Source organism: Sturnira hondurensis, unplaced genomic scaffold (assembly GCF_014824575.4).
Source record: "Sturnira hondurensis isolate 20B ecotype Veracruz unplaced genomic scaffold, ASM1482457v3 Scaffold0022017, whole genome shotgun sequence".
Classification (NCBI taxonomy): domain Eukaryota; kingdom Metazoa; phylum Chordata; class Mammalia; order Chiroptera; family Phyllostomidae; genus Sturnira; species Sturnira hondurensis.
Window position 1 is genome coordinate 5021594 of NW_028094648.1, and position 15048 is coordinate 5036641.

Sequence of the window (15048 nt, forward strand, 5' to 3'; positions counted from 1 at the left end):
TTCCAAGTGCCAGGAGTTCCCATGCAAAAGGTTTCAGAGTCTGGGCAAGGAGAAATTTCAGTGCGCGCCCCGGGAGCTGAATCAAAGCCAGACAGCGCTGCTGCTTTCCGCAAAACAAGACTGCGGTCCCTCCTACCTATGAGCACAGGTAAAAACTCTGAATAAAATTCTAGAAAATGCAAGCCAGCAGTGCATTTAAAATAATATTACAGTTCTGGTGCTCACTTTGGCAGCACATATACTAAAATAATATTACAGTTCTGGAAATGGGTAACTGATAGTTGTGGATTTTTTTTGGCTGCAAAAAGCTTTACTGTTTCCATTTGGTCCAATGCATGGGAAAGGGTTCCAGGGTTATCAGGTTCAGACAAAAGCCAGACATCAGGGAAATGCAGAGGGGCCCTTTGAAGGCCTCTGGGCTCCAAAGGCTTCCTAGTCGTGCTTGAGGGTGAGCCTTTGGAAGAGATACTCTCCCATCCCAGCCTGGGGCCGCCCAGCCTGCGGATGTTAGTCAGGTGGTCGCCCATCTTCTTGAGGATCTTCCCCTCCTCCTGGAGGAAATGGTTCTCCAGGAAGTCACAGAGATGAGGGTCTGTGCAGGTAGAAGCCAGAGCATGCAGATCCAAAAGGGCCTGGTTCAGGGTTTTCTCCAAGGCCAAGGCTGCTTCTATGGCATCCTGAGTTTTACCCCACTCATCTTGGGAAAGCTTCGCCACGTACGTCCTGGAGAGGAATGCAGCCACCACGCTGGTTTTGCAGCTTTAAGAGATGCTCAGAGCCCTCGCGCTTCTCCTACGCCAACTCTCAGAAGTGGCCCACGCCCTGCAGAGCCGCATTGTCCCGGTGGAAATAGAAGCCCAGAGAGAGGTGGGTGCAGGAGGCCCACAGATGCAGGTTGGCCAGACGGTTGACCGCCGCTTCCGCCTCGGTAGAATAATTCTGGAGAATTTGGGAGCTCATGGTTGCTCGGCAGTGAAGAATTAAGGTCGAAAAAACGGTGCCGGTTGGTCTCGGAGGCTGAGGAAGGCTGAGGTGGTTTCGAAGATGGTCGCTAAAAAAGAAGATGGAAGGGAGTTGGAAAGGAGGGGCGTCCCTAGGTCTGTTCCGTCCAAACCCTGTTGAAGCAAGAGACAGATCCCAGGACCGCTGACGACACTGTAGTTGTGAGTGTTTTAATGCCAGTGAATTGTACACCTGAGAGATGTTAAAATGGTACATTTTATGTAGAAACATACACATCTCAATTTTAAAAAATAACTTTTTTATTTACTCATCTACAGATGGGCATTTAAGCTGTTTCCAGATCCTGGCTGTTATAAATAATGTTAATATAAACATAAAATGGCATATATTTCTTTGTATTGGTGTTTCGGGATCCTTGGTTTATATTCTCAGAAGTGGAATCACTGGGTCATAAGGCAGTTCCATTTTTAGTTTTTTGAGGAAATTCCATACTGTTTTCACAGTGGCTGCACCAGTGTGCATTCCCACCAACAGGGCACTAGGGTTCCCTTTTCTCCGCAACCTCACCAGCACTTGTTGGTTGACAGCAGTAAAAAAGAAGAAACTCTTACATTTTGCAACAGCGTGCATGGACCTGGAGAAAATTATGCAAAGTGAATTAAACCCATCAGAGAAAGACAAATACCACATGATCTCACTTACGTGTGGAATCTGATGAACACAATAAACTAATAAACAAAATAGAAACAGAAGCTTAGAAACATTAAACACACTGATGGTTGTCTGAAAGGAGGTTGCAGGGACAGGATGAAAGATGGTGGAAGGACTAACATTTGTGTACAACTGATGGGCACACAGCAGTTTGGGAATTGGCTGGGGGTGGGGAGGGGAGGGGGAAGAAAAAAAGTGAGCAAGAACAACAGTAACAGCAAAAATAATAAAAATAAAATTTAAAAAATCACTAGTGTTGGGAGACTATTCTCTACAGAGCTCTTGTTTCTGTCTGTCTTTTTAGCAAAGGCACTGACAGTTTACATTCTGGACTATCTTTTCAAGGTTGTTTATACAGCTTTGAGAGATACAGTGTCATCCCAGAGCAGGGGGCAGATTTGTTTGCCGTCCAATATAAAAAAGATAATGTCTCCCTCCAAGGCAAAGGTCAGCAGGTCTGCTGGGAGTCCCCCATAGAGGAGCATCCAGTTCCTCAGCTGTGATGTAAACCCACCACACTCACAGCATCCATCTAGGCCTACCTGCCTGGTCCCCGTGGGATTTGGGGACATGAGGAACAGGTGCAAAACTCATGCTGCCTGCTTGCAGTAATAAAGAGTTTTGTTTCTGACCCAGAAGTCGCTCATCTTCTGCTTGCACTCATGACCCGGTGGCAGGCTAATTTGCTGAGTTGGGAGTAGGGCAAATATCTCACACTGCTCACAGTTCCTCAGAGTTTGGGCAGCAAGAATAGGCTGCTGACGGGATAGGCTATCTGGAAGAGAAAGGATGAGGTTGCAGGGTATGAGAAGGTTGCATGGGAAGTAGTGAACGCCTTCACCCAAGTGTAAGGGGGAGGAAATAGGGATCCCCGACTGTCCTACTTGTTAATGAATACTTAGAGGCTGAGCAATGAGGGGGGGATTAAAAGGAGCTGCCTGAATGGCTTTCTCCTCCACACATGGGATAAGAAAAGGGTGTCAGCTGATTTCTCAAAAGAGACCTTCCAGGCAAGAAGGGGCTGGAAAGAAGTATTCCAAGTCATGAAAGGCAGGGACCTACATCCAATATTGCTCTATCCAGCAAAGCTTTCATTTAGAATGGAAGTGCAGATAAAGTGCTTCTCAGATAAGGTCAAGTTCAAGGAGTTCATCATCACCAAGCCCTTATTATATGAAATATTAATGGGACTTATCTAAGAAAAAGAAGATAAAAAATATGAACAGTGAAAGGACAGCAGACTCACAGCTATTAACAACCACACCTAAAACAAAAGCAAACTAAGAGGACAGCTAAATTGGGAGTGGAACCACAGAAATGGAGATCACATGGAGGGTTAGAGGGGGGGTGGGAGGAGGAGAAGGGGGGAGAAGGTATAGAATAAGTAGCATAGACGGTAGGTAGAAAATAGACAGGGGGGGACAAGAATAGTATGGGAAATACAGAATCTAAAGAACTTGAGACACATGGACATAAACTAAAGGGGGGAATGGGAGGAGGGGGTGTGCAGAGTGGAGGGGAATGAAGGGGGGGAATAGGACAACGGTAATGGCATAATCAATAAAATATATTTTTTAAAAAGGGTATCATCATGATAATTGGACAGTAAGCCCAGAGACCCCTGTCAAAAGATAATTTAACTCTGACCACTGAGTCAGGGGGTCTCCAAAGCTGACAAATTGTGTCAGCAGTAAGGATACAGAATTTTGGCTTTGTGGAGTCTGGGCCACCATCAGCCACTTGAAAGTGGACGTCAATGCAAAGCTTTGCTTACTGAGGAGGAGGAGCTGCCTCTCTCCCTCTGCGTTCTCTGCTGTCCCCTTCCTGCTCTTTCCCGAACTCAAGAAAGTCCTTCTGTGTGTGTCTTCCTCGATTTCTTCTTCAGTGTTGTGCCGTTTTCTGAGTACAGGTCTTTTACCTCCTTGGTTAGGTTTATTCCTAGGTATTTTGTTTTCTTGTTGCTATATCAAATGGGTTTTTATCCAGAGACACATGAAAAGATGCTCAGTATCGCTAGCTATCAGAGAGATGCAAATTTAAACCACGATGAGATACCACTTTACACCAGTCAGAAAGGCTATCATAAAGAAAGAAACAAACAAGTGCTGGAGAGGTTGTGGGGAAAAGGGGACCCTAGTTCACTGTTGGTGGGATTGCAGACTGGTACAACCGCTATGGAAAACAGTACAGAATTTCCTCAGAAAAGTAAAAATGGATCTGCTTTTTGACCCAGCAATTCCACTGCTAGGATTATATCCTAAGGACCCTGAAACACCAATCCAAAAGAACCTATGTACCCCAATGTTCATAGCAGCACAATTTACAATAGCCAAGTGCTGGAAGCAACCTAGGTGCTCATCAGTAAATGAATGGATCCAAAAACTGTGGTACATGTACACAATGGAATTCTATGCAGCAGAAAGAAAGAAGGAGTTCCTACCCTTTGTGACAGCATGGATGGAACTGGAAAGCATTATGCTGAGCGAAATAAGCCAGACGGTGAAAGACAAATACCATATGATCTCACCTTTAACAGGAACCTAAACAATAAAACAAACAAGCAAGCAATATCTAACCAAAGACACTGAAATAGAGAACAGGCTGACAGTGGCCAGAGGGGAGAAGGGAGGGAAATTCAGGGGGAAAGGGGAAGGGTTTGCAGGAAAAAGTATAAAGGACACATGGACAAAAACAAGGCAGTGGGGTGTGGAAATGGGAGGGAGGCAGGGTGGGCTGGGGATGTGGGCTGGGATGGGAGTAAAAGGCAGAAAACTGTACCTGAACAACAGTTAAAATAAAAAATAAAATAAATACTTTGGAAGAAAAAAGAGAAAGTCTTGATACTTTTAAGGAACCAACTGACTGTGACAGGTTCTCTCCCCAAGGAAGCCTGAAGGCCATACAAACTCTGCATGAATATACTGAGTAACTGCAGAGGGAGGGGCGTTCCCAAGGATCTAGGCACCTAATCACCATCACCTAATCACCAATGATGGGATTTGGACAAGGTTCTGAATGGGGGAAGGAAGTTAACGTGGCCTTACGAGGAGGCCCTTCGGACTAATCCAACACAGCATTGTTGCTCGCACATCTGAATGAGGCACAGGAATTGCGGTATTTGGATGCTTACACCCATCCTGTGTCAGAGGGGACTATCCCGACCAGGGAGGGGCTGAGAGTAGAGATTGCTGGTGGGATGCACAGACTCTCTGCCACTTGCCACTAGTGAGGGAGCCAGGACTCAGTGTGTGCTGATCTACCCTCTGACTTCGAAGTTTTCACCCTACAGATGATGCCCTGCTGGTTGGCAAGTTGGAAACGTCCGTCTCAAAACTCCTGACCGTCACACTTAGAGCAGCAGGGGTCGCTGTTAAAAAACCAGCAAAATTCAGTGTCCTGCTTGTCAACTGAAGTTTCTTGGAACTATGTGGGCAGATTCACAAGACTCAATTCCTCCGGCACCTCAGGAAAAGGTGCAGTACCTCTGGGACCACACCACCCAAAAAGAGGTTCAGCTCCTTGTTGGACTTTTGGGAACTGGAGACAGTACGCACCTCACTTGGGCATTCAGTTTGGTCCTTGGTATCAGCTAATCCCCAAATCAGCATTCTCTGAGTGGGGCCCAGACTAATAACAGTGAACGTTCTCTTTGTCTCCGACAGTGAGCCTGTACTGCAGCCGGCCAAAAATCATATGGTCTGCTGCTGTCAAGAAACTGCAGTGGCTGGCATTTTGACTGCTCTGCCATCCCTGTCCATGTGCTATGGAAACAGAAAAACTCATGTGGGCATGGCCTCTTTGGAGCCATTTTGCTATGCTTAACACCCTCAAGGGCAGCTCCTGAACATGGACTCTGCCTTGCACATGTAGAAACACAAAGACCAGCACACGCTTTAAAAAACTTGATTGATACTGTGCAAATGTACATGCTCTGGCTGCTGAGCAGACTCTGGCTATGCCATGTATAGCTCTCCAGGCTGCAACTACTCAGCGACATGGCCCATGTTTTTTTACCAAACCAGTGTAACAATGATCCAAGTCAAGTTTGACAACTCTCTAAACGGAGTAACTTGTGACCCCTTGGCCTGCCGGTTTGCATGTGGGAGAGATAGTTACGGATTGTTTCTCCATTGAGGATGAGGGATGCTTTGGGCAGTGACACCAGAGGTAGCAGGCCAGTCCAAACTGCATGACTGATAATGGATAACAGACTGGCTCTAGCCCTGGCTGCTGTAGCTCAGCGGAATGTGTGCAACCAAAGGTCACTGGTTCAATTTCTGGTCGGGGCACAGGCTTGGTTGCGGGCCAGGTCCCCTGTTGCAGGCATGTGAGAAGTAACCGATTGATGATTCTTTCCCTTTCTCCTTCTCTTCCTCTCTCTCAAAATAATAATAATAATAATAACAACAAAATAAAATTAAAAGATTGGCTTTAGACTACATCCTGGATGCCTAAAATAATAGCCAGTGCTACCTTTGAAAGTTACAACTGGCTGGCTGGGAACCTAGAAGTCATGATTGAGGTCACTACTGCTGGTTGGTCTCTTCCTGCCATTTGAAATCCTATTGATATTAACCTTAACTAATACTATATGAAACACATTGAACAGGTTTGATCCCAGCATGTTGATCAGATTAAGCAGGGTGGCCAATACACGAGAGCTCAAGTCTGGCTAAGTATGTTATCTGGTCAAAGGGTGGACTATCCTTGGGAAAGACAATTTGCTATGGACCCTCGAGTATCCCTGTATATTTCTGTTGTGGGTAGGCCAAGAATGCAAGACCCTGATCAATCTTGACCCAGGTTATTTCTCAGCAGTGTTTGCAGCAAGCAGCCTTGAGGGATAAGGCAGCACCTCCTTCTGGAAAGGAGAGTGGGTTTACTGGTTGCTTGCTGTATGAGAGGCAGATTCTCTAAGCTCTGTGTTCCTAGGTTGTGATGAGAACGTCTGCACGCATACTCATCTAGGTGCCCCCATATTGTCCCTCTGGGGTTTGGGAGATTAGGATGAACTGGTGCAAACACGATGCTTATGCTGCTTACTGTGCCATGGGAAACAGAGAGCTCTGTCTCTGACCCTGTAGTCTCACATCTGCCAATATATAGGAAACAGCGAGAGCTTGACAAGTAGAAGAAATGGTCCTGGTCACAACTAGGTGGAATAACTGGAGAGTTGAGATGGTTTATATTATAATAGGAGGGAAGGAAGTTATATGGATACAGATGTGTTGTTAATAGGTCCAAAGGTTGAGAAAGTCCTTTTCTTATTGTTTCCATTTTCTCAGTGAAAAAATAAACAAGCTGAGAATGAGGAGGCGTGAAATGCTTGGGGAGAAGGTGTGAAATACTTAGGGAAGCTCTGAGCAGAGAAGGTGTGAAATACTTGGGGAGAGGTTAAAATGTATTAGGACTGTCACAGTGCTGTGGACACTATAAATTTTAAGTGAAAAGACACAGCATGGTTGGCTCCCTCTTCCCCCGTCCGAGTTCATTCAGCTGTTTGGGTGCAGATGCAGAGTAGGTGAAGTAGTTGGAAACAAACAAGCTTTGAGTGTTCAGTTCAGAGGGACAAGATTATTCAGGGTACATGCAAGGAAAGTGATGTCTCTGCTAGATGAAGAGGAAAGGGAGAGTGATGGAATTACAGGCAAGAGACAGGAAATGAGATCAACTGGAGATCCTGGTAGTCAAGAATTGTTGGAATAGGCACTAATTAATATATGGTGTGACTTAGAAACGGGTGAGTAGGATGCCAGAAGTTGAGATATTGGAGGTAATTTTAAGATTTACAGCCTTGCTTTCATTAGTGAGTCATGACATCAATTTGGTGGATCAGTTTCTCAATTAGCATTGTAAATTCCTGCTACACATTAGAATCCAGAGAGAGAAAACAACCACCACCCATACCTAACTCCTAGAGTATCTGATGTATTTGGATGAGGTAAATTTCAGAAATTAGTTTTTCATTAAATTTGTCCAGGCAACTCCAATGTGCAGGCCTGGTCAATAACCATTGTTCCAAGACAATACTGACATAAAAATACTGCTACAATTAATGGTAGAAAGTCAGTGTACCAGGTGCTAAATTATTCTAATAATTGGGAGGGGTATGAGATCAGATGTGTGATAAATTTTAACAGGTGAGGGAGCTGGTGGCACAGTGGATGGATGGCAGTGCTAGTTCTCAACAAAAAGCATTTGCAAGGGAGAAAAATGTGCACACACGAACCTGTTTAACCATTTTGTAGATGAAGTTCAAACAGAAACTGTAACTTAATTTCTTATATTTTGAATGATTGAAAATAAAGTCAGTAAAAAACAGAAACAAAACAAAACTGCCTGGTACCTAAGTTCAGAGAATTCTCCACATCTCACCATGAGAAAGTTTGACTTGAATAAACTACTTAATTTTATAATTACAAATATTGCCAAAATTATTGAAAAGCTAGTGTAAGAAAGAGAAGATAAACTGACTGGAATGTTTACTGGAAAATCTATGTCAAGCTCCATAATTTAAAACAAATTAAAAACACCTACAAAAGTTCAGAACCTTTAGTATTTTAAGATAAAACTAATTTTAGAAAGCTGGAGTACCATAGTTATAAAAGCAACATTTATGTCAAGAAATATATTTTAATTACAGAAAACATTAAAAATAAAACACATCTAACAAAATATCTACAGCTGTTGCTTTGGGGGAAAAGGTGGCAAAATATTTTTATTTTATTCACATATATTTATTAAGAGATTTTCCATTGGACATTGCAAATACTCCCTTTTTCTTATATGTTGCTATATAATACATGGATTCACACAAAGGAGATGGATACACAAAATCACAGAGATGGTGGCAAAGTACGGCACGCCACACCCAACACAGACCCAACTGCTGCAAGGGTGAAACTCAGACACGCACGGTGCAGTAGTTTAAGAAAGAGCACTGCCCACCTCCAGGTACATACAAATGCACACACACACTCCACTCTATTAAGCCGCAAGAGGAAACAAAATGTATCATCAAATAATTGGCCTTCCACTTTCTATGTTAAAAGTCTTTTTTTCAATCATAATTAAATTTATTAGAGAACAGGATTTTCTTCAAATGTGTATAGTTCAAACACGATTAGTTTTTGTATCCAATTTTCTATTTTATACTACTGTTATTTTATTAATATATGCATACATCTATATTCCTTAAAATTAAAACCTTAAAATTTAACTGTAAAAAAGTCGTTTTCTAATTAATATGTCACAGTTCAGTGCTTACATACCATTCTGGAAGGCTGATTAAATTACAACGTATGAGTTTAGAAACAAAAATCTAATTGAATGTATACTGGAAATTTAGCCAAATATTTTACTATATTTACCCCATACACTTTTATATTATGAAATTTTAGATTAATACAGTGAAGAATTTTATTTACTGAAAAAAGTCCTGAATTTCTGTTCTACGGTTTTATAGTTTGAACACTGCTTTAGTTTGATTTTTGATAACATTTGTATTTTGTGAAGAGTCCACATGATGGTGAAAATAATGTTGCATTTAATATATGAATGTATCTTTTCCATCACAGTTCTTCTGGTTGGCAGTAACAAATTATATATAGGAATCGTTATTTTATCAAGACCTCTGCTACTGTAAGAATGGACCTGAATATATTCCCCTCAATGATAGACAGCAAATTGGCAAGTACTTAAGTTAACATTCAGAGCAAAAAAGTTAAGTGTGACTAGATGACATCAAAGTCAATAATCCTTTGGGCATGTGTTAAAGTTATGGGTTATAAACACATCAAAACACATTAAAACAAGTACTATAAGAATATTTATATACAAATATCATGGCTCATTAAGAAAAAGATTATTAAAGCATAATGTGAACAATACATTATATTATTTCACAGTATAAATACATTCTGAGGAGTAATTTAAGTCAGGAATAATAAAAATACAGATATAACATCAGCACTATTAATATATATTTTGTTCTGTCATATGTATGAAAATATACACAGATATAGCTCTTTTACACCAATTTTTAACATAAATATTCACTGATTTAAATAAAAGTTGACAGAGGTAGAATTTGTATCAATGTTCATGATTTTCAGGAACTTCAAATACATCGTTACTGTTCTGTCCTCTACCAAGCCCGAACAGCCGCTCGTTGAAAGTCGTCATTCTGAAAGTGGGGAGGGAAAAGGTGGGTTAAGAGAAAAATGAACACCCAAGTTACTCAGTACAGCATGGAAAACTGAAATTCAGTAATGTTTTCAATGAAATTATAGTCTCTAATAAAACTCTGCTTACAATTAAGTTCTATTTCAGGTTTAAGAAGTACTGTTCTCTGCTTCAAGAAGATATTCCCTTCAAACTACCACAGCACATCAAAACACACGAGGACTAAAAGAATGACTGGAATCAAGGCATGTTAACTGAGAAAAACCACTCAGAATAAAGGGTAGCACAGTGTCTAAGTTAAATAACACTGTACACAAGTACTGGAAATTATGTTAAGTCTTCGAATGTTATGGAAAGCAAATATTTTTCAAAGATTTCCCCCTTATGTGCTACCTAATCATCCTCCCAATGAAAACACACATATTAAAATGTGAAAAATCCCACACTGGAAACACTGGGAAGCAATTATATGTTCTGTACTGAGGAAGACACAGTTCAGAGGATGTTACCAGACACGTTCTCTAATACTGATATAAAACATTATTGATAAGAGAAAAAAATGGGAAACAAGCTATATGTCCCATAAGAGGAGAACGATAAATAAATCCCAGAATATCCATGTGATAAACCATTAGGTCACTGTTTTAAAATGGCATTTTTTAAAATGCTTTGAATGATATCCATAAATTCTCACAACAGTATTGGGAGGTGGGAGGAAGCACAAAGGATAAAACAGAACAAAAAATAGGATAAAAACTGACTTGAGTATGATCTCTATTAGAAGTATGTATGTGTGTCTACACATGTGTGCATATGTTAACTACAGACCAAATACAAGGAAGTACATCAAAATGCCAATTGCTATTTTCTCTGGGTTGTAGGATTAAAAGTGATTTTGATTTGTATATCCCATGTTAGTAGCAGCATTTTCATAACAGCAACCCAAATGTCCATCAGCTGATGAATGGATACGCAAAATGTGGTGTGTACGTACAATGGCATATGATTTAGCCTTAATAAGAAAGGGGGTTCTGAGAGAAGCTCCAACGTGGGTGAACCCTGAATTATGCTAAGTACCATAGCCAGTCACAAAGGACAAACACTGTAGGATTCCATTTATATGAGGTGCACGGGGTAGGCAAATTCAGAGACAAACTGTAATGGTGCTGGTCAGGGGCTGGGGGATGGGAGGATGGGGAGTTAGCGGTTCCTGAGTACAGACAGGGTTTTGGTTGGAAAAGATACAGTTCTGAGGTTGGATAACGAAAATCATTTGTGTACAACAATGTAAATGTACTGACTGCCAGAGAAATTTACACTTAAAAATGGTTAAAATGATAAATTTAATGTTATGTGTATTTTCCATATAAAAATGTAAAGAAATTGATTTTGATTTATACTTCTTTATACTTTTGTATTTTGTTTTTTTCAGTGAGCATGTATTAGATACAATAATCAAAAAAGTAAAAACCAAATTGGGTTATATATTTTAACCATACTGACACTGTAAATGTGAGCTGTATGACTATTTCATATTCATTTTTGAGTACTTATGGGGAAATTCCTTACAACTAGTTTTGGTGACAATATTTAGAAAATATGAATGGAAATGGGCTCCAATTAACAACATCATTGGGATACTCTGGGACTTGTTACTGGTTGTAGAAGTGTCTAATTCACCACTACCATGATGTCTATGATAAAAAATAAAAAATAAAAAATAACAAGGACTGACAAGATCTGAAAAACTGGAACCCTCGCACTGCTGATGGGAATGAAAAATGGCACAGCTGTGTGGAACAGCCTTGCCAGGTGCTCAAGAAATTAATCGGAGAGTTTTCACACGACCCATATGATACCAATTTCCATATGACATCAATGTTTTCAGCAGCATTTTTCACAAAAGCTAAGCAATGAAAACAACCCAGGTGTCCATCAACTGATGAATAAATAATGTGGTATGAGCATACAAAGGAATATCCTCCAGGCATAAAAAGGAATGAAGTTCTAAGACACTCTATGACACAGACTGAACCTTGAAAGCATTATCTGAAGTGAAATGAGGCAGACACAAATGGGCAAATGCTGTATGATTTCACTTACGTGAAAACCCAACAGGGAAATTCATAGGGACAGAAAGGGACATCAGAGGGTCCCAGGGGCCAGGGAGTGAGGCCAGGGGACTGAAGCTTCCTTGCTTCATAGACGCAGAGTTTCTGTTTGGGATGATGAACACGTTTTGGAAATAGTGGTGATGGCTGCACAACATGGAATTTCAGGCCACTGAGTTTTCACTTACAAATAAGATGGCAAAGTTCATGATATATATATATTTTATTGCAATTGAAAGATGTTTTCCAATTCATTACATCTTTAGAGATTGCTGAAATCCACTAAGTTCTGTATCAGTGATTCTTAAAATGTAGTCTGGGGATCCCTGGAAGTTCCCAAGACTCTTGCACAGGACCCTCACTCATTACTTCACAGGAGCACCGTGGAGCTTCCCACAGGATCCATGATGCGACACATCAAGCAGTAAATACTTCAGATTTGTGTGCCACCAGGTCTGCCACAACTATTTAATTCTGCCACTGTAGACAAGTAGTCTCAAACAGTATGCATACAATGGGTGTGGCTACGCTCCAATAAAGCTTAATTTACAGAAACAGGGAATGGGGCGTCTTGTCCCACAGGCCCCAACTTACCACCCCTGATGTAAAAGGCAGCCACAGATCAGGCATGAAAAAATGATTGTCACCACTGTTACGCAGCTTTATAACGAGAAACTGAACCTCTACCTAATCACATTCAAATTAATACAGCATGTAGGGGTTGTGAGGACACAGTAATTGCAGCCCGCACTGAGAAGTGGTCCTCAAAGTGGCAAGGAAAGTAAATGTTTTACTCAAACAAACAAATGCAAAGGCAAAAGCACAGCAATCAGGAATCGTTTAAACACAGGCCCTCCAAACCAACAAGCCCCGGGAGCATCTTCATGTTAAAGCAGAGCACATAACCAATGTTATAAGGAGGATTCCGAGGCATCGAGGAAATGCTTAATTATCTCCTATGCACTTCTATGAAAAGAAGCAAAAAAGTGTGTATTTGAAAAACTGATTTTACTATTTCTGTGAACGAGCCTGCACTTTTCAGTCACCTATCCCTCAAACCCTGGGTCTGATATGCTTCTTTCCCACTGGTTCCTACCTCCACTGAACGGGCACATTCTCTGACTCCCTCAGTCTAACGTGCCCTAGCACTCTGGAAAACCGTCCTGCCGTGCCCACTCAGGCTCAAACACTTGCGTGTCCCATGACCTGACAAGCCCTAAACATGCCTGTCCAGCGACCTGACAATTTCACTCTGAAGTATATACCCAAAAGAAATGCACACTTCTGTCCATCAACATACAGGTACTAGAATGATCATAACTCTGCCATAGTCTGGACTAGAAACCACCAGTGTCTATCAACAACAGAACAAGAATACGGACTATGGTAAGTTCATGTAATGGAAATGCAATGAAACAGCAAGACTGAGCAATCTACAAGTGCACACAATAGTGGGATGAATCTCACAAATGTACTGTTGAGGCAAAGAAGCCATAAAATATCATTTCATTTTTAAAGTGTCCAAAAAGAGGCCGAAATATGTATGCTTTTAACAGAACCATTACTTTTAGAGCAGGGCTTAAACCAGAAGGGAGCCCCAGTGAGATATTTTGTTTCTTGTCCTTAGTACAGGTTGCACAGGAGTGTGTGCCCATTTTGTAAAAATTCACTGAGCTGTGTATATCATGACACGACACTTTTCTGTGCGTATAATTTATTTTTAAAGTCTGTCCTGGCTAGGCTGCTCAGTTTTCAGAGTGTGGTCCTGCAACGCCGACGCTATGGGTTTGATCCCCAGTCAGGGCACAATCAAGAATCAACCAATAAATGTATGGATAAGTAGAACGACAAACTGATGTTTCTGTGTTTCTCTCTAAAATCAATTTTTTAAAAAAATCTGCCCTAGCTTTCAATATTATTATACTGATCCTGAGCTGACTGTACTGTTCATTTCATACCAGGCGAACGGTTCTTTCATCTTAGCCCCTCCCTTGCATGCGTCCTACACACAGGAAGACCTCCGAAGGCTCCCCTGACTTACAGAAGAGTAAGTCTACAATCTTTAATTTAATCTCACATTAAATAATTGTAAATATCTCACTCGGCCTTCCACACCTTTATCCCTCATTATTCCCCAACAACCTGCCACTCCAACAAGATTCGGTCTATGGTGTTACATACATTCCTATCATCTTTGTCCACAATTTTATCATCTATTATTTGTACCTTGAACCTAGCACCCCATGAACTATTTCTTTCTCTGTGATGTCTCACATTGTCATGGAGGTTTTATAAGCATATATACCCATGTGACCATTACTACCAAATAGAACATTCCATCATTCCCACCAAAGGTGGTCAGAAAGTTCCCCTGACCACTTTTGCACACAATCTCCACACCTCCCCCAAATGCTACTTCCTGATTTTTTATAACCACAGATTCATTTTGCTTGTCCATGGTGTCACATACGTACCTTTCTGATAACTGTCAGTTCATGTGTTCAGGAGAATGTAAAGGAGACTTCAGAGTAGAACTAAGGGGTGGCGTGGGAAGACCATGTCGACGCATCTCTTGGATTGCTCGTTCTCTGTCAAGTGAGATCAAATAAGGGATTATACCAAAAAGGGTTACACAAATAAGGTACTGTTGTTAATTAAATAATTTCTACTCAATTTCTATTTCTACTCAATTTAAATCCCATGTCCTTATTTGATTTTTTTAAATGTTTTTTTAAAAGATTTTATTTATTTATTTATCTTTAGAGAGGAAGGAGAGAGGTAGAGAAACATCAATGTACGGTTGCCTTTCACGCGCCCCCTGCTGGGAGTTGGCCTGCAGGGAACCTGCCTGCAACCCCGGCATGTGCCCTGACTGGGAATCAGACCTCGATCCTCTGGTTCATAGGCCTGTGCTCAATCCACTGAGCTATATCAGCCAGGGCTCTTACTTGATTTTTAAGTAGTAGATATAAGAAAGACTTCAGTGAGAGGAATTGTACTATTATACAAGACTGTTTAAAGCCCCTCTGAATACAGACTTACAAAGTTGTATGGTCCCCCTCCAGCCCCTTCTTTTCCC

At 41.2% G+C, this 15048-nt stretch overlaps 1 protein-coding gene and 1 pseudogene across 3 annotated transcripts in view; both read right to left on the reverse strand.

Moving 5' to 3' along the window:
- Positions 1-297: 297 nt before the first annotated feature.
- On the reverse strand, positions 298-1158 carry LOC118978639 (ferritin light chain-like; annotated as a pseudogene).
- A 7195-nt stretch (positions 1159-8353) lies between these two features.
- Positions 8354-15048, reverse strand: part of CEP135 (centrosomal protein 135) — a 61112-nt gene continuing 54417 nt past the window's right edge. For all 3 annotated transcript variants that reach the window (XM_037034169.1, XM_037034172.1, XM_037034170.1), the window contains 2 exons: positions 14444-14557; positions 8354-9859 (listed from right to left, as the gene is read on the reverse strand). In XM_037034169.1, coding sequence (XP_036890064.1) covers positions 14458-14557 — 100 coding nt within the window. In that variant the 3' untranslated portion in view covers positions 8354-9859; positions 14444-14457. The remainder of the gene's footprint in view (positions 9860-14443; positions 14558-15048) is intronic.